Source organism: Hippocampus comes, unplaced genomic scaffold (assembly GCF_001891065.2).
Source record: "Hippocampus comes isolate QL1 unplaced genomic scaffold, H_comes_QL1_v1.1 scaffold113, whole genome shotgun sequence".
NCBI classification, from domain to species: domain Eukaryota; kingdom Metazoa; phylum Chordata; class Actinopteri; order Syngnathiformes; family Syngnathidae; genus Hippocampus; species Hippocampus comes.
Window position 1 is genome coordinate 791618 of NW_017806160.1, and position 22041 is coordinate 813658.

Genomic DNA, 22041 nt, shown 5'->3' on the forward strand with positions numbered 1-22041 from the left:
TTTTTTTTTTTTTAAGTTCAGTCGATATGGGGCAGTGGAGAGGTGTCACCACATTTGGATTTGTTTAATGTGCTGCAGCTCTGCCAGGACACATGACAATGGATTTTCATGCATATGATTTTTTTGTAGAGTGAGTCGATTGACAATGAAGACTTGAGAATTTATTAAGAGACTTACTACAGAAAAATAGGAAGTACAAAAAAAATAACATGTTGAAGTTTAAAATATATACAAAGTTTAAAATATTCTGAATATATCCAAAAATGTTGACTCACATCCATAAAATAGACTTTGAACCTTAATTTACAATCTATGATAAAGACTCATCAGTGAGGAAATGACGTTTTGTTTTCACCCTTCCTTTTCAGGGGACTAAGACCACAGTCGATACTGAACTTGGGTTCACCTGCTGGTCAACAGCAAAGCAAAACAGCATTCCAATAACCTGGTTGCATTTTAATCAAATTACAAAAATAGTTCTGTTTTGTAATGGAAATGTGCATATTACAGAAACTCAAGTACAACCTGCATGGCCCAATAGTAAGGCTCCATGGAGTTTTGTTTTGTTGGCATATTTCATTTTCCTGTACAGAAGTACATTTTGTTGCTATGATAAAATACACACTTGTCTCCCACCCAGACACATCTCTGCTTCAAGCCCAACACCGTAACTGACAGTGGTGAGCGACAATAACTTGGCTGATAAAACCTGCAGCGGTTAGACTAAAAGGATGCTCCATGCGTGAGCAAACAGTCACAATAAAACCCATAAGTGGGGCAGTCAGAATTTGAGTTATGCACCTGAGCTCTCATAAAGACAGTCAATTTGGTGTGAATCTTTTATCCACATCACAACTCAATATTGAATTTACTTGCGACAAATGCATTCAATGCTCATAAGACATGCAAAATTGCATTGTGTGAAGATCCCTGCCTGCAGTGACACTTTGTAATCCTGACCGAGTAATGTTTGAGTTTCATGGAACTCAAACATGAGTTCCAGGATCATGGCTATCATGGGTTTCCCATACTGGTTGTAAGACTCACTTTTGTTTTTATTTTTGTGTGTGTGTGTGTGTGCGCGCGCGCGCACACGTGCGTGCACGCATGCAAGGAGGCCTAGACGTAACTCCAACCCCGGGTAGGGGTCTGGGAGACAGTGCTTGGTGCTCCAGCAGCACCCTGTTGACCAAGGTGAGAGAGTGGTAGCGTCAGTCCCTGTTCTGATGAGCTGGTGTTGCAAGAAGACTAAATGTGCCCTGCAAAACCACTTTCATAACAGCTTCCGGTTGACTATCTCCCAAACCATCCTCCTCCTGAAATATGGCATCTGCTTCTGCAAAAAGGACAGCAGAGCTCATTGTCATGATGACTACGCACAACCATCCCACTTGGTTGACCACCTACCTGTGTGAATGTGATGGGCTTGTCTTTGGTAATGTAATCTGCATATTTGCATGTGAACATTCCACAGTCACTGCCGTTCATCTGCTGTGGGATTTCCTGTTCAGGACAAAGGATGAACACAAATGCTAATACAGTACGTAACGGAGATGCACGTCACCAATCAAGATTAACTCTTGCTTATGCAAACTTGCTTGAAATTTTCCACTAATTTTGATGACCTTGCGGGGGATGTACTGTTCTGTTATCTACATTAATGTAAATTAATAAAAAATAAATTCTTCACTAGTGTAGCTCAAACAGGTAGCATGAATGAAAAATAAGCCATTTTGAATTTTTTAGAAACATTTTGTCAACAGCGCAAAAGCATGCCATTGGTTCACAAACACATCGGATGAGCTCATAATGTGGCAGGACTAGTCTGGCCGTGGCAATGGATAAAGTGTCTTATGTCTACAAGGTTTAATGCTGTTAATATGACACGGCACTTGATTTCCTCTCCCAATGATTTGCACTGGTAAGAGGGGAGTAAATAAAACAAACGCGGCCATTGTGGTAACACTGGATGTGAAGCAACTGTGCTTGCGTTCCTCTCAGTGCATGTTGACCACTGACAAAGCAGTAGAGGTGCCTTACTGGCACCAAGAGCATTGACCTTTCTGACTGGGAAGAGACAGAGACAAGTTGGCCTACAGAGACACCTGGGGGACAAAATAAAAGTGTGTTTGAATTCACTTAGGAAACCTGCAGAAAGGGACTCCTCTGAGTGTGAAGAAAAATTTGGGACGTGATGACGTACTCTCGAACATCATACATCATCGCGTCCATTTGTGTCATTCCCTACTGCATAACAACGGAGGGTGGAGAGCGTAAGCAGCACTACAACTTCAACCTCGTGCTAAAATGAGGATTTTTGTGCCCACATTGAGAGCTACCACTGTCGTGTGGACGGGGGATCGCTTCAAGAGGACAGATATCCTGCAAAATACAATCATTTCAAACTACATAAGGAAACAGTTACTGCTAAACTTAAGAGGCAACACACCAAATATGTTTTTGGCGGCCTACATCTTAAACACACGGCTGAAATATGAGCAGGCTAGAAGAAACACGATGACATGAAAACAGGCTGTGTGGTTCGGAGTGAACAAATGTTTCAATCAAGCATTGCTCAAGCACTCATTAAATGCATTCCTTACGACCCAAAAAAAGCAAACGGTGGTAGGATAATACCGGAGCAGTACTGCTTGGCCAAGATAAACAATCCTTGGGAGAAAATATTTTTCTACAACACATTTGACTGAGATGTGCAAAGCATGCCGTCACAAACTGGCGACAACCATGTCATCTGGGGCGTTTTTTTCCCTTTTTCCTTCGTCTCTACGATCAACGCTGTTGAGCCAAACCTCGGCCCCCTTTATCAGCCTGGCGGTTCGCTACATAGGCAGCAACCCAAGAAGCTTGAAAACGCCTGCCTTGAAACATGCTAATTTCCCAAGGACTACACAAAAGAAAATATTGCGAGTGGTTTAAAGGGACTTTTTTGACTGCAATGGAATCTGCAAGAGCAAAAAGAGGCGGGTGTGACAACATGACGGGGCCAATGCCTTTTGAAGGCGGGTATTTTCTTTGGTTTTCGTGATATTATTCTCAAATATCGGTTTCTTTATTTATTCACTGTTTAAGTGGGAAGCAGTTACGTTACATTGAGACCTCACAGGGAAAACACTGGCTGGCCAGTGATTGTTTCCATTTCAAGCTGTGTCACTCAACCAGTTGCACTAAATTTTCACTATAACTGGAAAAGAGTGGCTTAAATACCGCGTGCAATAAAAACGATGCACAAAAGCACCAATCCCAAACATGTCATTTTCCCCCCGTATCATCAAAGGTCATCACTGAAAATTTCCTTGAAATATTGTGCTATAATTTTGACGCAATATCGACTGCTTTCACTGGAAAGGAAACACTCTCAGCCTGACTACATGCAGAACTTACATTGCGCTTTTTGCTGTGTAAAGTCCAGCCTGTGGTATCCAGTTCTTTGCCCTTTTTGTCCTTGCTTTCTTGTTGCAGGTAATCACTGGGGACAAATACACTGCATTAGACTTCTCACTCGACAGCTCGAAAAAGGTCAGCACGCCGAGGAAAAAGTGTCTCCCTTTCAAGTTTACTTGCCAAACTTACAACAACAGTTTGCATGCGTCATCATTGTTTCCTCCCATGGAGTCAAAGTAGGTGACAGCCTTTTTGCGGAAATCCACCACCTGAGAAAAGGAGTATGATCAGAAAAGCTTCAACGCTCTCAACGTGTCCAATGAACCCCGGGTGAAGGGTGGTTTGAGTCGGCAGTAACACTTACAGAGAGGCACCAGTGCATACTCAGGTGGACGGGAACCAGCAGGATGTCTTTGGAAAAGATGTCCATCTTTTTGGTCCAGCGGCGGACAGCGGAGTAGCCACTGCTGCGCAGTTTGGGATAAAAGAAGGTGCTGAACGTGTTGACGGAAGGCAGCTTGGGCCCTTTGCTCCGCTCCACCAGCAGATTCATGTAAAAATTGATCACCTTAAAAAGGGAAAGACAAGCAATTTGAATTTACCGGACCAATCCAACATTGAAGAATCGCTCAAGTCCACATGGAACATGTCATTTTATATTATGACATGTCTTGTTTTTATTCAAAGTGACAATGTTGAGCTAAGACATCAATTTAGTTCTGGATGTATGGAGTAGTATGTTAGTATTATTTGCACACTTTAGTAATTTAAAAGGTTAACATGTTAGGACACCTTCATTCGAGTTAAAAAAAAAAAAAAAACAGCCCCCCCCTCCAAATAAAAAACAAGCCATCTTAGATAAGTTGTATGTGTTCTTTCCTTCTTCTGAAAGGAAAACCAAAGCTACAATACATCGTGTGTGCTAGCACCAGTTAAAACACAGTACTCTGATTACTAGGCATGCAACAATAACAGCATTATCGCAATATTACAACTGCCACAACATGGTGATCATCATCTTCATCTGTCATATTATATGATATGACATTAAAGGCAGCATATCTGTTAAATAGGTCAGGTTATTTTCAATTCGTGCAGTTCCAGCACCCTTTGTTGGTTTGTTTATTAGTGCAGTTTAATTTGAATTAGGCTTGTTTTGGCCACCTACTCACAATAAACTCAATCATAAACTCACGCCAATAGCCAGATGAAGGGGAACGTAACACGTTTTGAGTTCCCCCACGAATTGACTCGATTCACAATGTGTGCCTGCATCAGCAAGTGCCTGAAACTTAAGTGTTATTCGTGTTACCAGCCAAACACAGCATTGTGAACTGCACAGACCATGATACTTCAGCCACTGAGCCAAAAAGAGTACTTGACGATATAATGTCTGGCCAATCCTATTTATTTCTTTGTCACTGCTGTAACATACAAAAACACAATATTGTGCTTTTACTTTTTTTCAATGAGCTTTTTTTCCCCTTTAACAATATTGTGAGTTTTTTATTCAGCATCGTGAGCTTTTTTTAAATCGCCAACTTCGCACAATATCGTGAGAATTACTGTACTATGACGTACAAGCTGATTACCGATGTGCTCATGAATAAAAATTCATTAACATGAGGGAGGTGGCATGATGGACAAAAAAAAGAAAAAACCCTGCATCGACTAACAAATTGAAGGGAGTAAGGGATTTACATACTACATCCTGTGTACACCATGGTGGAGATGGAAAGATGCAGCGGAAATCAGAAGGAGGGGAGCCAAGCGTCAAAGTGTTGTACATCAACCTCTTCATGTAAAAGACACGCGCAAAAGGAAATTCAGATGGGCTCACAACTAGTTAAGTACATGTTCGATCCCTGGCCACTGCCACCATGTGAAAAGTGTCCTTATGTAAGATACTGAACCGCCAGTTGCTCCTGATGCTGCATCATCACCAGGTGAATGAGGTAACACTGTGAAGCGCGTTGAGTACCCAGGTAGAAAAGCGCGATGCAAGTCACAGCCCATTTACATGAAGATGAGGACTTTTATGATCATGTAACTTTTGTACAAGTGCTGAAATTGAATACACAGCTTTTCCTTCCCGAATAAGTACGAACTGGTTTTCTTATTGAATAAAATGGGAAGGAAGTGGCAAACACGTCACATTCTCCTGATTCCGTTTTCGTGAGAGTGAAAAGACGTCAAGTGGCAGCCACCATATGCCAGTACACAAAGGCAGAGGCAATGTTCAAAGCATGTTTGTTTTTTTTGGTTTGTTTTTACAGTAAATACGTTGTACATGCAACTAAACAACGGCTGACAAAGAAGACTTGCACATTTGAAATAAAACAAAGTTTTGACATCTTGGGTTTAGTGTTCTCCTTGAATGCATTGCAGGGTATCAGATTGCGAGTCAGCACGGTCAGATCGTCAAAATCAAGGGCAAAGGACTCCGGTGCAAAAAAACGTGATGCAGAAATTCTACAGAAAAAAGCCTTGGCAGGTTGTTCAGTCAGAGCTCACCTCATCATTTAGCCAGCTCAGCCCACTGAGCGTCTGCAGATCTTTGCGTGTCAGACTGAGACCGAAACCCTCACTGAACACTTCATCAGGACTCCCGCGTCTTAACACCTTGTCTACTTGTGCCTCCATTTCCTGACAAAATAGACCAAGCAGAACATTTGCATCCGCAAGTTTACAGTGATAGGCATTTGAGACTTTGCAGATTAGTGTTTCTATTTTCAAAGTGTTGATTTTGTACATGTATACGCACACTCAGTACAACATGCAGGTAATCATACCTCTGTGAGTTGTGGGAATTCTGGCTTGTCGTCCAAAAACGAGGACTCTTCTATAACCAGAGTCAAAGGAATCTCCTTCTCCAAAGGAACTCGAACATGAACCTCCACATTCGTGCTGCGTTGGCCTCCTTCAGACAGCCGCTAAAAACCAACGGCAACACAGGTAAGTCACATACAAAATGACCGACGAACAACCTGAGAGAACAGCAGTCACCTGGCGCAGCAGCTGGGCAGCCAAGGCCTCCTGCTCCTCAATCTGTCTTCGCCTTTCTCTTGCCCGAGAGTCATAAATGCTTGTTCTAAAGTCAGAGAATCCAATACACAATTTTTCAAGCATGTAAATTAAACATAACCACAAATAAAACGTTAACTTCTTGACTTACAATTCTTTGATCCATAACTCAGCTTGGAAACATGGCATGCTGGGAAGATAAAAAAGACAATGTTGTAATTGCCAGTAAAATACATGAAACTGGATGTTAAGGCTAAAGTTAGACAAATTCATTTGGGTTTTTTTTCACTTAATACATTCACTATAAAAAAATAAAAATACAAGTGGAGGAAAAAATCAATAGCTTTAGCAATGATATGTAGACATCTTGCTTGTATAGCTTCATTTGAGAAAAGAAATCCTAACCTTGTGGCATCTTGCTTTTTACTCTTTTGCTCATTTACAATAATAACAGAGTCGCCATCATGTGCTGCAAGACAAGAGAGAGACCAACAAATTAAGAATAATTACACGCGAACTCAATGAAACAATTAAACTGAAGGTAGAAACAAGTGAATTGATTGTTTAATTGACCTGATGACTGAGTATCCTGAGAGCAAGTGTCCAGCACAGCGGACGGGGAGGGTTGACTGCAGCTGAAGTCCGCATCAACAGACCACGTCTGGTAGTTCCCTGGCTTGCAAGAGGCGGCCACTGGGCTGGGAAGGTTGCTGGAGCTCCGGCTCGACGTGTCCCTGGTGCTGAGAGGGCTGCCGGCTCCCTCGGGAATATCCCCTGCCACTGAACCAGCGAATGAAGACAAGTGAAGCAGTCTGCGGCTGGGGCTCAGGAAGCTGGTGCTGATGAGAATGCAAAGAGGAGGACATTTTGACTCAAAACATTGACCAACTCCAGAACTAGTGAGCCATACAGACAAATTGTAAGCAACACATCCATGTCAAGCAATTATTTTAAATGCAAGCACTCGATCTCTTGATGACCACAAAGGTATGCAAAAGTGTGTCTTTTCAGTTCATTTCAAACAAGATCACACTCCAGTTCTGGGTTTGAAAGGTTGGGTGATATAAAGCATGGGAGCATGCATACTTACAAATCTCTCTGTGACCTCGCGATGGAGGGGGAGTGGCCGTTGACAAGACACGACTGGCCGCCTGAGACGATGGTCAGAAGCTGCCTGTATGCCTCCTTCTCCTCTAAATGAACAGACTGGACAAAACGTGATGAGCCAACAGCTCGAAAAACACAACCGCCAACAAATGATGACGTAATGGCTCACCTCCTGTGCTGTGCAACGGGTTCTGGCCTGAGGTATGTGGCACGCTGAAGTTCTGCGTGACGGCCTCTGCGGTACTTTGATTGGAAACGTCTTGTCATACATGCTGGTGCAGGAGCTGCTTGTTGTGGACCCTCCACTTAGCACACTCAAAAAAAAGAAGACATTCATATCATCCCACATGACCAAGCCAACAACACGGTGAGAGACAATGCATACTATCAGCTAAGGCAAATGTTTCCAGTACCTTGGTGTGCCATATTTTCTGAGGTTTATGGGCCTGCTGAGCCGTGCAGAGGGAGGCAATTTCGGCATGATGTTGGGTGGCAAGCTGCATGGGTGCCCATTTATTTTTGGAACTTCCTGATGAGCAGGACTCATGTGCACATGTCGCCTGCATACTTACATTCCCAAAGAGGCGCATCATTACACAACCATTTTAGGGTTTAGTACAGTTGATACATACAGTACTGTGTAACATGACCAGTAATTTTCTTTCTAACTGGATCTTGAAAACTGCAACCAAATACAAAACTATCAGAAATAAACTCACCAGATTTGGGCATTTTCCACTCCAAACTGGTAGCGGGAACAGCAAACGTCTGATCCAGCAAGTTTACTTCTGAGTTCTTAAGAAAATAAGACAGGCATACATTTGCATTAACTTCCACAGAAATAATTCAAATCAATATTTTTCCTGTAAAGATCATGTGAAAACAAGGCGAGAAGCTCGGTCATCCGGTCGGGGCTCAGAGAAGAGCCAGATGAGGTGGCTCAGACATCTTGTGTTCCGGGAAGGTCACACTGGGAGGAGGCCCCGGTGGACGACAACCCAGGACACGCTGGAGAGACTGTCTCCCGGCTGGCCTGGGAACTCCTCGGGATTTACCCGGAAGAGCGAGACCAAGTGGCTGGGAAAAGGCAAGCCTGGGCTACCCTGCGAAAGCTGTCGCCCCCGCAACCTGACCCCCGATAAGTGGAGGAAAATGCATGGGTGGACGATGTAAAAATAAGTATTTCCTCTTGGGGAAAAAAGGTTCTTTTGTCAAAACGTGTACGTAAACATGATCTATTAATGGCAACATGACAAGTGGTGAATTTTTTTGTGGAAATTTCTGAAAAACATTTTCTGAGCACTTCAAAAAGCTTCTTTCTTTTTATATACAGGACTTAAAGTCTTAGGGCACTAAAATATTTGTTGTTTATCATTTAAGCCGTTGGGACATTTAAAATCTCATTGAATATTTAAAGTTTGACATGCCAGCCACCAGACTGAAGGATGGATGCCTAGTAATTTAGTTTTGTGCCCTTTAAACCATGTTGGACTGAACGTGTCAAAATAAGCCGTGTAAGTTTGTTCACACAGGCGTGCATGGACTGTGATCAAGCAAATGGCTCATGAATAGAGATATCATGCCTTGATCGCTTCGCTGACACTTGGATATCTGGAACAATAAATAAGGTAATACATCATTTATGGTAACTTGACATCATTTCAGCAGATTGGGGGTATATTTTAAAGAGTTTGACAAAATCGCTATGTGCTCCAACGAGCGAACAGAGGTTAGCACACCTCCGTACCCTGAATGCAGAAGTGGTGTGTGAATATAGTCCATTACTGAAGGAACATACGGCACAATAAGAAATTTTGGGAAAAATTTGAGGGCAAGTGACAATAATTGAAAATGTCTTTTGACACCTTGATCTAAATAACTCCTCGGAAACACGGCCCATACGAGTTTATTTGCCGGTCGCAAAAATGCCATGTTGCTCAAGCGCTACTCAATACAGTGAGTGGCAATGTTCCAAATTTGGTCGTACTGTCTGTGCTTAAATCGTAAACAAGTGTCACCCTGATTACAGCCATGCTGTGAGTGGCAGAGATCCATGTCCGAGGGAATTGACATTGAACTACTACTTTAGTCATCTTAAACAAGTTAACACAATTTCTTTACATGTATGCACCTTAAAATCTTGACTTACTGGAACTGTTGTCCATCTTGCTGCTGATGGCAGTGTGTGAAGCTCAAGAGATTGGGGAGAGGAAGCAGGCAGGATGTTTCTCAAGGTAGGACTAACACTGTTCTTCATCCATGTCGCCACACTCGAGCTCCGATTCTTTAGTCCTTCAGCTGCGATCTTGACCGTGTCAAAAAGGTCTCCTGAAGAAAAACAAAATTGTGAGAGGTGTTGAGGAAAGAAAACACAAATTAATTCTGATAATGGCTAATGTGGTGATCTTTAATTTACCCATTCGAGATTTCTTCACTGGAAGTTCATTTGGGTCTCCTTCATGCCCCTCCTTCAAGCTTAAAAGAGAGTGATGCAGGTAGTTAGAATAGAAAATGAGCGATGGACTAAGTTATGTTAACGTGGCATAAAGTTTTGCTATGAAAACCTGTTTAAGCACTTACCTTTCAATTCGTCTTTTCCGTCTCAACCTAATGTCATCATCACCGGGTGGCCGGTCTGAAGGAGACGGTTCCACAGCTGGAAGGCCATTGCGAATATTGGCAACGCTTGACTCTACCCATTCGTACAATTTATTCAGCATGGTTTGAAGGTTGCTCAATTACGCCGCTGGTTTACTAGTAAATGGCTTCAAATGAACGGCGTCTAGCGGTCTTTGGAGCCAACACAAATAAAACTCGCGCGAGTCATTCGAGCGTGGAACAGGGCGAATTCCAAGAGTTTCCACTAACCGGTAGTTAAATAACGGAGAGTTTGCTAGCCTACCTGATAGCAATGCTAACGCGCTTGCTAGCAAAAACGTTGTTAGCAACGCGGCTAATTTCCAAAACTATGTCTAAATGACGACAGGAAGGCGAGAGATGGCAACCACTGCATTCGGAATGCCCGTTATAGTGTTGTGTCTCATACTACGCCGTTTAATATCCTCAACGATACGTTAGTTGGTGAAAAAACTCCTTGAAGACGACTATCTCCCGCTTCTTCCTCATTCAAAACCACAACATGGCCGAACAGTGTGCTTCACTATTGATGGATTTGATTGGCCGGCTGAGAGACATGCAAGCTACTATGCCGGCATCTTACTGGTTGCTTGAGGGCCGGGAGGTGAGCGTTTGATTATGACGCCACAGTTACCGGCGTTGACCGCGACATTTTTTTGTCAGGGACGTGAAAAAAAAAAACAAACAAACTAACTAACTAACTAACTAACTAACTAACTAACTAACTAACTGCGGTTTTTTTTTTGCTTTTACGAAAATAAAACAACATGGAATCCAAGTAGTTGTGTTTACAAAACGTTTTTCGTAGTAAAAACATACGTTATTTAAAAAAATAAAACGGAAAAAAACTCACACAGAAATCGGATACGCAATGCCGCACTGGATGCCTCTCATTACTGGCGCACAGTAGAACAAAAATACATTATTTGTAGTATTTGAAAATGACTTACGAAAATCTGCTGCGGCACACATGCTCTCTCACTGAACACCAGTGAAGCACAGCACATTGGCCGGGAATCTCTACCTGTATGTTCCAGTGGTTTGTAATACATTATACTTACCAGTAGGCGGCCTGGTGGTCCAGTGGTTAGCACGTCAACCTCACAGTGCAGAGGTCATGGGTTCAATCCTGGCTCTGACCTTCTTGTGTTGAGTTTGCATGTTCTCCCTGTGCCTTCGTGGGATTTCTCTGGGTACTCTGGTTTCCTCCCACATTCCCCTCACAACCCACCCCCCCAAAAAAAACATGCAAAGCTGATTGAACACTATAAATTGTGCTCTGCGATTGGCTGGCAAACAGTTTAGGGTGTCCCACCCCGACTGCCTGAAGACAGCTGGGATGGGCTCCAGCTCCTGCAACCCTTGTGAAGGAGGATAAAGTGGATCGGAAAATGGATGGATGGATGGATTACTTGCCACTAAATTAACAGACCCCTCAACTCAACTGTATTTGCACTTTAAAACAACCACCTCTGTATACAAAGTGCTGTAATAATCAGAATATATTTTATTTATAAGCACATTTCAAAACCCTCAAGGACACCTTACAATCAAAACAAGAACAATAAAACCACAAATCAAATTATAAATAATAAAAGAAGAGATTAATTTAAACGGAGTATGCGATTTTAAATAGGTGGGTTTTGAGATGGGATTTGAATGTGGGAAGAGAATCAATATATTGGATGTTGGGTGAGAGTGAGTTCCAGAGTTTGGGGGCAGAGCGGCTGAAAGCTCTGCACCCCATCATGCTGAGACGGGCAGAGGGTACACAGAGGTGGAGGGAGGATGAGGACCTGAGGGAACGAGAGGGAATGGAAATTTGAAGAAGGTCAGAGGGGGAGGAGCTCAGAGATTGATGGAGCCAGTGGTGGAGCGAGGCCATTTCAAGATTTGAAAACAAATAACAGGATCTTAAAAAGAACTCTAAAATGTTCGGGAGCCAGTGAAGGGATGCCAGAGTTGGAGTTATGTGCTCCCTCCTACGAGTACCAGTCAAGAGGCGAGCAGCAGCATTCTGGACCAACAGGAGACGCTTAATGGAGGATCGTCTGACTCCAAAGTAAAGTGGATTACAGTAATCCAGCCGGGATGTGACGAAGGCATGAATTATTGTTTCAACATGCTCATGAGAAAGGAGAAGTTTACTTTAGCCAGCTGCCTAAGATGAAAGAAGCTGGATTTAACAATGGCACCAATTTGCCGGTCCAATTTAAAATCACTGTCCAGTTTAAGACCCAAGTTTAAGACTATTGACTTAAGATGGGGAGCCACGGGGCCCAAGTCTACAGGATGGCATGTACAAGGGCCACTGGGGCCAAACACTATCACTTCTGTCTTCTTTTCATTGATCTGATCAAATTGTCCACATATTTAGCTGTAAAACTACATTTAAATAGGAAAATCCAACAAGAGGCAACCCGTTGTGTAAATTTCGTGCGAATGAACGGAAATACACAAAAACAGACACTTCAGTGTCCATAGATGGACGGGAGAACAAATCGAAGATACATTTGTGCATATTAAACCTTTAATAATGAAAAACTGTAACACTACAATGAAATGCAGTGCTCACACTTTATACTGCATTCAACATAGTTAATTCCAAGGCCACTTCACTTGACTTTCAAAAATAAACTTCATACTTTACACTCCTGTTTTCTGAAATATATATAGTTCTGTCATAGAAAACTAAAGTTAAAATTCTATCGCATCAGCCTTCCTCAAGCTCAGGCATTTGTCAATGGCACTAGTGTAAGAACCGTGTGATCTGATTTATCAAACAACCAATCCATCCATCCATCCATCCATTTTCTATAGTGCTTGCTCTTCTTATCCTCATTAAGGTCACAGGTGCGCTGAGTCAATCTCCTCTGATTTTAGGCGAGAGGAAGGGTACACCCTGTACTGGTCGCCAGCCAATTACAGGTCAACTACTGTACAGACAAACAATAAGTCATTCTCTCAGTCAAACCAAAAGATAATCTAGAATTGTGAGGCAGATGTGCTAGCCTCTGGAATAATGTGCCACCCAAACAAATCAGAATGCAAAAATGTTGAAAATTGAGTACCGGTACACAAATTGCTTGATTACATTTGAACATTAGACATGGCAATAAGCCACCTCTTGCATCCACATTCACAGTGAAGGTGTTTCTTATGAACAAAACATAATTGACCGCTCAAAATTAAAATTAAATCGTTTGAATAACTCCGGTCTGACAATTGAATGACAATATACCTTGCGCATCGGCGTATACATTTTTAGAGTCATGCATGATGAACTGCACATCATTAATTGATTCAATACTGTGTTTTAATCCAGTATGAAGACTCAATTCTAAAGACATGCATCCAGAGGGTTTGATCACTGAAAAATTGGTTGTTTGCTATTTGATTTAGCACTCCACAACATACAAACAGCATGCTTGACAGATGTGTGCATAGGTTCACAGTACAGGTTTCACAATATCCAGCAAACAAATGTTGGAGCGACAACTCAATGTTTTGTCACCACAGCTACAAAATGCGATGACTCTGATTACTTAGTGACCAATATTTACTAAAATTAATCCTTGTGGTTCCCTGGAGTTTGTTGTTTTACTCCCGTCTTGTTCCAAATATTTGGAGGAAGAAAGAGAAGATGTAGATGACGTCTAGGTAGATGCTGAGCGTGGCAAAGATGTACTCTTCTGGACTCATGCTGTACTGCCTGTTGCCCATGAGGAGTTGGGTGTCAAATGCCAAAAACTGCAAAGGCAAATACAATACATGCACGTAAACGTCACGCTCAGGCTGGGATCACGTGCTCAACACACCACGTGATCTCCTGCTGGATCGGACACTCATCACTTACCATGGTGAACAATATAGCTCCCAAAACAGCATAAGTGGTATCCAACCAGGGCACCTAAATCACAAACGTTATCCAGATAAATATGGCTATAGTTTAATCAAGATCAGAGCGCTTATGATGAAGGCAATATCAAAATGTGGATTGCAAAGAAAAGTTTTATACCCAACACCATCTCGACATGTATCAAAATTAATTTTTTTCTCTTCCACAAACTTTAATTTTATGCTTTTTACTCACTGAATCTTAGTGAATTTTGTAAATATTTCTGCATCAATCAAGCGGCTATACAGCTTCCCCCCATTTGTTTGACAATTCTTTATATTTAATGCATCCTTAAAATAGTGGTGGGCCAAGTTGTTTCACTATTGCTGACTGCGTAAATGGAGGTGCAGATTTTAAAAAGCCAGCAGCTACCTTTTTTTACATCCGATAAACAGATATGCTCAAAGATGTCCTCCGGTCACCACAATGTTAAAAGGCATTTTAACTTGTGTTACTGAGCTTGTGACGGATAAACTATTACTGAATCATAAATAGCAAAAAGCCAGAGTCACTGTTTTGTAATGTAGTACTCGCCATAAAAAGGATGTGACTCTTAACAACACTTACATATTGAAAGGGAAGGACAACAGCAAGCACCAGTCCAGAGATGAACATGACCATACAGAAGATAAGGAGCACACCTTGGTATGATGTCACGTCAATCTGGATGGAGAACACATGGTTTCATCCGACACTTAAATGCAAAGCAAAGGGGGAGGGATCAAGTAAAAATGTCACCTTTGTTTGGAAACTCAGGAATATGACAAGGAGACAGACCGCAGTGGTGATGCCCAGACACATTATCACCGACTTGGTGTTGTAGAAGCTTTTTGAACACGCAACAAAATGTGATCAGCTTGCACAATAGTCTGTACAGTATACTGTTGTGTCTATAGCAGGTTAGCAAAGTGCTTAGTAATACATGCTTGTCACACTTCACCATGCAACAAAAGTGCAAATCAGACAAAGGACTACATTGTACCTGGACAGCATCCCTGTCATGTAGGACAGCGAGAGGGTCTGTAACAAAACAGAAGAAAACAGAATACTTTATTACGTACACCTGCACAATTTAAAGAGATCTAACACAAGAGTTAACTTAAAAAAAGTCTGCCATTACAAATATCCACCCATTCTCCGAACCACTTTATCTTCATGAGACTCGGGGTGTGCTGGAGCTTATCCTTGCTGTCTTCGGGAAGTAGGCGGGCTACACCCTGAACTGGTTGCCAGCCAATCGTCGGGGAACACACAGACAAACAACCATTCACACTCACAATCACACCTCGGGACAGATGGGGAGTGACCCAAGTGTGTAGAGTGTGCACTGACGTTCTGTATTTTGTATATCTATTAAATGGCAAACATGTAAACTGTCTCTTGTATTGAGGTGACAAGCAATTTACTTGTAGAATAAAAGCTGTGAAAAACAAACACATTTCGAATATTTTTCAAGTGCAATTTATTTGGAATCAGACCGTCAGCTTTGTACTTACAAAGATGGCAAGCAGGATCAGATTCCATGGGAACCGTCTCCTACAGGAGTGATCAAATGGGATTTCTGATGTCATGATGAATATGTTATTTGTTTGAGATGTGTGTCGTTGATGTGACACTTTACCTCAGTGCACGGCAGCAAGACAGAGTCAAATATGTAACAAAGAACACCCCACTGTAACACATAAATAACATGATTATTATTATTAGATAGCTGTGACATGAGGCTGTCAATGTAACTAGATCGGCTGTATATTGTGTACTCACTAAGAGGCCCAGTACCACCCGGGGTTTGTTTGAATGTAATTCTTCACGGGATCACTAAAAAAGTGATTTCGGTGAAAATTTTGTATTTTGGAATATGGTTTAAGAGAAAAGGGCTTCTCACCAGAAAGTGAAAAGAGACACGATCGCCAGAGTTACCAAGACTTGGATGAACAGGATGGTGTACACCTACAAGCAAATGAACACAGGCGATTCTGCTTTTCAAAGGAGTCATCTATCACAAGTTTAAATACAGTAACCCAAAACAATAAGATCATCATACCTTACGTATGAAGACCCTCCGGATGTTCCGATCATCCCAGGTGTACTCTGATAACATCTCCCCATCATTGTAGCAAGACTCACTGGTGCCTGGCATCGATTACATGAAATCGACAATTTAGATTAAATCACTCCTTTTGTAGCATCGTACTATATGTTGGCCACCCATGTTCTGTAGGGCACAAACTCAAAGTGTTCAAAGGCAATATTATGTAAACGTGCTGAGCAACATTGTCAAGTTTGATAAATAACTGGCGTTCACATCTTTGTGTCGAGTCTTATCTTCGCCAGTATAGCATGCCCGCAATCTCACTGGTTAATTTTGATGCAAGGTGAAGCTGCAGCAGCATATATTTTCTATCAAGCGGTGGAGATAGCATTTGTGGTGACAGAAAATACGATTTTATATTGTTGAATTACAGTTTGTTATTCTTAACCCACCATTAACTGTTGAATTTCATGTGGGGACGAATATTTTACTTTTTTTTTTTCCAAATACAGTATGATACATCCGAAATTTGCAGCAATCCATAGTTTTTTGCTTTTAAATTAAGTTATCTACTGTTCTTGTTAACTGGCTGATTTAACTGTTAAATTACATGCTACTGATGAACATTTAATAGTATTTTACAATTATTATTTCAATACTATTTCGTTACAGTGTATCAATTGATCTTGGTAAATTGAGGTATTGCTAATTCTAACCAACCTGCAGTGGCTTCCTCATAGCTGGGAGGAACGGGTGACACTGACTGCCCATTGGATGAGTCACTGAGGGTCTTGTTAGCGTGCAAAGCCTGAAAGCAAAATTTAGATCGTTGACAGACTTGAAATGAAATCAGTCACAAAAGTAAAAGGAAGTCTTTTCTCAGCTTATCAGGAAGACTTAAAATATCTTCGATATGCTTTCCAAAACAACATGCATCACATGATGGGTTTGATGAGCTCCTGTCCTCATTAGGGTCACAGGTGAGAGGTGGGCTACATGCCGGGCTGTTTGCTCGCCTGTCGCAGAGCACACAGAGGCAACCGACAATTCCCACTAACATTCACGCCTAAGGACAAGTTTAGAATCTTGAATTAACCTAAGAAGCATGTTTTGGGGATGGAGGAGGAAAAGCAAGAAAACCCATGCAGGAAGACCAGACTGGAACCCCGCACCTCAGAACTGAGAATGTGAGGCAGATATGCTCCCCACTCATCAACATCTCAGCCGCTTAAGTGATGTTGGGCATGAGTGAGGCTACACAGATTTCTGACGAGGCTATAACCATCCCTGTAAAAGGGTAAACCAAGCGCTAGAAGCAAGTCTATGTAAGATGCATTGCATTTGTGACACTGTATAGAATAGATGCAGCACACTGTTTGAATGAAAATTAAGAATATGTATCTAGAGCTTTTGGACCTAATGTGGCTAATTGTCTTTCGTCATTGTACAGATTCACATACAGTACAACTACAAGTTAATAAAGACGCAGCAAATTATGAATGACTTGTTCTGATACATTGAACGAACAAACAAGAATCAAATGCCACCGTTAAATCAACAAGGCCCGAATTACATTTTCGGATGTGAAGTTGGGTGATGAAGATGAATAGACGTGCGCGTTCAGGAGTCTGTTTCGTAATTTTAGAACAAACTCGGGCCAACGATGGATCGCCTACCTTGCCCTGCGTCATGATTCTGGCCGGACTGCCCCGGTTGATCCACTTCCACGCCGCTCGGACCGAATTAAGTGCGGGTTGGACAAGGGGACGATGGCGCCTATTCAGAAATTGCGTCGTAATCCGAAATCACAGCAGTGGCGGGGGTGTGCGGCTCTGCCCCTCCCTCGCCCACGCATGGATGTTCGAGCAGCATCCAGGTGAAGTTGCAGGACACACCAGGCTGGGAGTGGGACCCAATCCCTGCCCCGCATGAGACAAATGGGCCGTCAGCATGGAAGATATACGGTATGTGCAATGGAAAGCTGTGCCTCTCAAATTAATTGCATGTGTCGTCACTATTCTGAACGAACAGCATAATTTTTATTCTGGTAAAACCACGCAATTACGCAAAAATGAAACATGGTTGAAATTGTCAATAGGACTGTCACTCAATGACGAGACAAATGGCCTCCCCGTTTTGTTTTTGGTATTTTCTGCTTAGTGCTCAACAGGAGAGAACCCAGCCTATGAAAGGGAAGCTTTTTACGTAACATTTTGTGTTACACTCACCTGTTGGTGAATTTTCAAAAAAATCAATTTACGAGACTTGCACTGGTGTAACCTCACTATTACAGACAACGTTAGGCGTATTTTCTGGTTCAGTATGCAACCATCGATTCTGAAAGGTAACTGATTTGAAGAACAGTCACTTTCAGTGTACCGCACGTGCACTTTATTATGAAAAATCAAGATTTATAATGTGGACAAGTATTTATCCCAAACTTGGCCCACATCAAATCAATCCTGTAAACATTACGTGAGTCAGTGATAACACCACTGTACTTTTGATCACACATCAAAAAAATTCCTGGTTTTAATTGTAGAGCCATGTAGATTATTTATTTCATTCCACTCTCATGAAATAAGATTTACACATTTCATAGGGGAGTTTATCACCAGTCTGTTAAAAAAAAAATAATGACAAACTGTCAAGAAGATAAAGCCAGGTGTGCCACTGTTTTTGTGAATGCTTCAAAGAAAGGCTTAAACTATTGTGATGTCCACTTATGGGATTGAATAATCAGATTGTCAGCACACACTCTGTACCATGTAAATTGATTAAACACCCTTATTCAGATCTTTCATGAGCAATTCACTGTCAGATATGGAAAAGATGCATTAACACGGTTATTCAGATTAAAAAAAAAAAAATAAAGACCACATCAGTACCTGATTAACCTCTTACATAAACGTGCATTTTCTGACCCTTTATTGGTTTCGAATCTCAGCTGCAAAGAAATGACACGACAGAGGTGAAACTGACAGCAATAAGACTTGTGATGTCCTTCAGTACATTTCGCCTTCTCCTCTGGCTCCCTCCAGTCTGAGGTCCGAGTCATTTCTGCCCAGTGTGAACAAACTGACGACAGCCATCAAGGCTGCCAGCATCATGAGCGCGCAGCCTCCAAACATGTGTCTTGTACCACCGCCCCCTTCCCCACCGCCTGTGCCTGACACCTCACCGTGGAGCGCCAACAGCCCAATACAGGCCAGGAGATGCAGAGGTAGGCGAAACCAAGCCAGCACTCCGGCTCGCTTCTCTTCTGGGATCACTCTGCCCTGGAGGAAGCCGACCGCCGGGAAGTAGAGGCCACAGGCCAGCTCCAGCAGCAAGAAGGCCAACAGGGATTCGTGAGGCCTCGGCTGGCCCGGTGCCGTGGAAAAAGTCAGCATGAAGAATGAGAAAAACGCCATCAGAACAGCCAAGCAGAGCACGTGGCCTGGCTGTAGGCGGTAGCGGGTGGAGGTGGCGAGGCGGTACATTAAGGACCCAACCATTGAGGCAGCCATTAGACAGGAAAAGACAATGCCTAAAGGAGGCCCGTGAGGGTCCAGTACTGGGGTCCACAGGAAAACAAATATGTAAAGGACACTTTCAAAGAGAGCCTGCACGCCACCCAAGAGCATGACCCTCCTGTCTGACAGCAAGCACCGGAGTCCATCGTGGCAACTGCGTGAAAACCTGGCCTTTGTGGAGGAGAGAATCAACCTTGCGACGGGAGGTGTCTGTTTGTCACCTTCAGGTCGTTCCTCTGCTTCTTCCTTGCCCCAGTCGGTCAACACCACCCAAGCACAGCACACCAAACAGGGGACAGCTAGAAGAAAAGGAGCCACGGGGCCCAGGTGGAGCCACTCGGCCAATAAGTTAGCCACCAGGCCAGCCCCCACTGCAAGCCCATGGTTCCATGTGGCAGCTTTGGTGAAGGTGCTAGGGACCCACTCTTTGGGAAAATCGTGGACATCAACATGCCGGTGCACGTACCAGGCTTCAAACGTGGTGGAGAGCAAGGATGTGGACAGACCACCCAGGATGCGGCCGATAATCAGAACAAAATAGTCTCGGGACAGCTTGGTGAGACAGCAGGCAGAGTACGACAAGCAGAAAAGTAGACATGTGTGTCTCCGGCCCAGTGCTTGGGGAAGCCAGCCTGAAAAGGGAGCAAACAGCACACACGAGGCCAAGCCACACACATAAATGATGGCTATTTGAGACTCTAGAAAGCTGTAGTGGAGGTAGAGCTTGTAGAGATAAGGACCCTGGAGCCAGTCCGCCCACAGGGCCAGGAGGTAGGCCCGGAGGAAGACGTTCTGGAAGCGGCGAAAAGCTGGGTTGGCTGCGGTTGTCTTGGTAGGCTCAAATGGGCTGAGACGGCGTGCTGTAAGCTCGAGGCCGACACATAGGGCAAGCAGGACGATGATGGCGAGGTACGCCGTCACCAACATGCTGTGCTATGACACACCGCAAGCAGCTGACCTCAAACCTGCTATTGTGGGACGTTTATCACTCTTTTGCTTCTCAGCACCTGTCCAGGAGAAACGGCAGACAAATGCCTACGTTAATATTTATGGTAGAGTTCACACATAATCTTTCCATTCTAACAGTCAATGAATTACGAATATGATAACAGGCGTCCCAAATTCGATTGTGTCGCGTTTTTTTTTTTTTGTTATTTGTGTTTGCAGTTTGGCTGACGCTAGCATCCGAGCTAACTTGCTAACACACTCGAGTTTTTTTTCTCCCTAATTAAGGTCGTAATGTGTCTTACCGAGCTGTAAGACGGTTCCATTATTGTGGCACGAAAGAACATCTCATGCTTCAGCCTAATAAATTGGCGGTTGTGTCCAAAAACGCGTGCTGTTTTTCCTTTGGGCAAGAGAGCATTCACTTCCGGGTCCCGGATTTCGCCACCAGGAGGCGAGGGTGTCAAACTTTTTTTTCGACGCGGAAGGACAGGAAGTGAACTTTTAAACAAAATTATGATCCGCTGTCAAAAGTGACATTTGCATGTTCTTGGCGTGATGCAGACAAACGGTTGTATGTTGGGACTCCCACATGCAAATAAATCAATGAATATTTTGAAAGTCAAGATTTTAAGTAATGGCTTCTCGTGAGAATATTTGTCTTATTATTTCATGTAATGTTTATAAATTAAAACATCGACCTCACAGTTCTGTGGCTGAGGGTTTAAATCCAGGCTCTATTAGGAAAACATCAATGTTAGGTTTACTGAAGACCAGGCACGGCGTCAGGGTCTCTCCTGAGGTTATGTCCGATTTTTAAAGTAAAGAAAAGAATCCCACCGCTCCTCTCCTATCAAATACAATGTGGGGTACATGTGCAGCATAAACACAGAAACTGGGATTGAGTTTGAGCAGAATGGTTGCTTATTAACTTATTGAAGTTTTTAAACTTTATTAATGAATAACATGTATTTTAAAATGTAAACTGCAATGCTGGAGGGGCCTTAGGGGGGCTGTTGCATCCCTAAGTCCCCGAGTAGCTTCATGCCTGTTGAAGACTGAACAACAGCCAAATGGTTGTTTGCCTATATGTGCCCAGTGATTGGCTGGCGACCAGTATAGGGTATACCAACGTCAGATAGGATCGGCTGCAGGTCATTGAGGATAGAGAAAATGGATTGATGTTGAAACAAATGACACACAAAAGTTCATACACAATCTGAGGTTTATATCGTTTTTATTAAAGAGTTTACAAAATGTACAACAAGTGCTCAATCAGTCACGATGAATCAAGCAATCAGTTAGACAACCAATCACGCTAAAATATCTCGAGTTTGTATGACAAACATTGGGGCAGGTGCTAGGTGCAGGTGGAGTTAGTGCTGGTGATTCTAGGGATTATGCTGGTCGGTCACATCATCTCAGTGCAGGCAGTGTGTTCAAGGTCAGTCTCGAATCCCTACTGCGTGTTCTCCTGTGCA

At 42.8% G+C, this 22041-nt stretch overlaps 3 protein-coding genes across 5 annotated transcripts in view; all 3 read right to left on the bottom strand.

The window, feature by feature from the left end:
* Window positions 1–10731, bottom strand: part of senp1 (SUMO specific peptidase 1) — a 15662-nt gene extending 4931 nt beyond the window's left edge. The window contains exons 1-18 of one of the 2 annotated variants that reach the window (XM_019895639.1): window positions 10114–10729; window positions 9950–10008; window positions 9683–9861; window positions 8253–8328; window positions 7947–8100; window positions 7703–7847; window positions 7517–7632; window positions 7000–7265; window positions 6832–6895; window positions 6578–6616; window positions 6409–6493; window positions 6195–6335; window positions 5917–6048; window positions 3767–3970; window positions 3592–3671; window positions 3403–3487; window positions 1408–1503; window positions 1–1336 (exon numbers count right to left, since the gene is read on the bottom strand). In XM_019895639.1, the coding sequence (XP_019751198.1) occupies window positions 1274–1336; window positions 1408–1503; window positions 3403–3487; window positions 3592–3671; window positions 3767–3970; window positions 5917–6048; window positions 6195–6335; window positions 6409–6493; window positions 6578–6616; window positions 6832–6895; window positions 7000–7265; window positions 7517–7632; window positions 7703–7847; window positions 7947–8100; window positions 8253–8328; window positions 9683–9861; window positions 9950–10008; window positions 10114–10253 (2124 nt within the window). In that variant the 5' untranslated portion in view covers window positions 10254–10729 and the 3' untranslated portion in view covers window positions 1–1273. Of the gene's footprint in view, window positions 1337–1407; window positions 1504–3402; window positions 3488–3591; window positions 3672–3766; window positions 3971–5916; window positions 6049–6194; window positions 6336–6408; window positions 6494–6577; window positions 6617–6831; window positions 6896–6999; window positions 7266–7516; window positions 7633–7702; window positions 7848–7946; window positions 8101–8252; window positions 8329–9682; window positions 9862–9949; window positions 10009–10113 lie in introns of both variants that reach the window. The other variant, XM_019895640.1, reaches the window with a different exon arrangement.
* A 1608-nt stretch (window positions 10732–12339) lies between these two features.
* On the bottom strand, window positions 12340–18053 carry LOC109531373 (protein lifeguard 2-like). Its single transcript, XM_019895647.1, has 12 exons — window positions 17777–18053; window positions 16821–16908; window positions 16113–16201; window positions 15954–16018; window positions 15833–15886; window positions 15690–15740; window positions 15565–15604; window positions 15051–15088; window positions 14807–14894; window positions 14636–14731; window positions 14027–14080; window positions 12340–13920 (listed from the first exon to the last, which is right to left on the bottom strand). The coding sequence occupies exons 1-12, from the start codon at window positions 17789–17791 to the stop codon at window positions 13771–13773; spliced, it is 828 nt and encodes a 275-aa protein (XP_019751206.1). The 5' UTR covers window positions 17792–18053; the 3' UTR covers window positions 12340–13770.
* A 417-nt stretch (window positions 18054–18470) lies between these two features.
* mfsd5 (major facilitator superfamily domain containing 5) lies at window positions 18471–21024 on the bottom strand. Of its 2 annotated transcripts, XM_019895642.1 has the most exons (3): window positions 20866–21024; window positions 20356–20622; window positions 18471–20247 (listed from the first exon to the last, which is right to left on the bottom strand). In XM_019895642.1, exons 2-3 carry the CDS (start codon window positions 20540–20542, stop codon window positions 19106–19108), a joined length of 1329 nt encoding a protein of 442 aa, XP_019751201.1. In that variant the 5' UTR covers window positions 20543–20622; window positions 20866–21024; the 3' UTR covers window positions 18471–19105. The 2 variants fall into 2 exon arrangements, with proteins under 2 accessions (XP_019751201.1, XP_019751200.1); XM_019895641.1 differs by having other exon boundaries at window positions 18471–20622; window positions 20866–21023.
* Window positions 21025–22041: the final 1017 nt, after the last annotated feature.

Bases quoted from the DNA above. Each gene is read 5' to 3' on its own strand.
- LOC109531373 (XM_019895647.1), bottom strand. The intron at 15,741-15,832 runs GTGAGTACACAA...TATGTGTTACAG, and splicing joins GGGTGGTACTGGGCCTCTTA to TGGGGTGTTCTTTGTTACAT. The intron at 15,605-15,689 runs GTAAAGTGTCAC...TCACTCCTGTAG, and splicing joins TCTTGCTGCCGTGCACTGAG to GAGACGGTTCCCATGGAATC.
- mfsd5 (XM_019895641.1), bottom strand. From the start codon at position 20,542: ATGTTGGTGACGGCGTACCTCGCCATCATCGTCCTGCTTGCCCTATGT.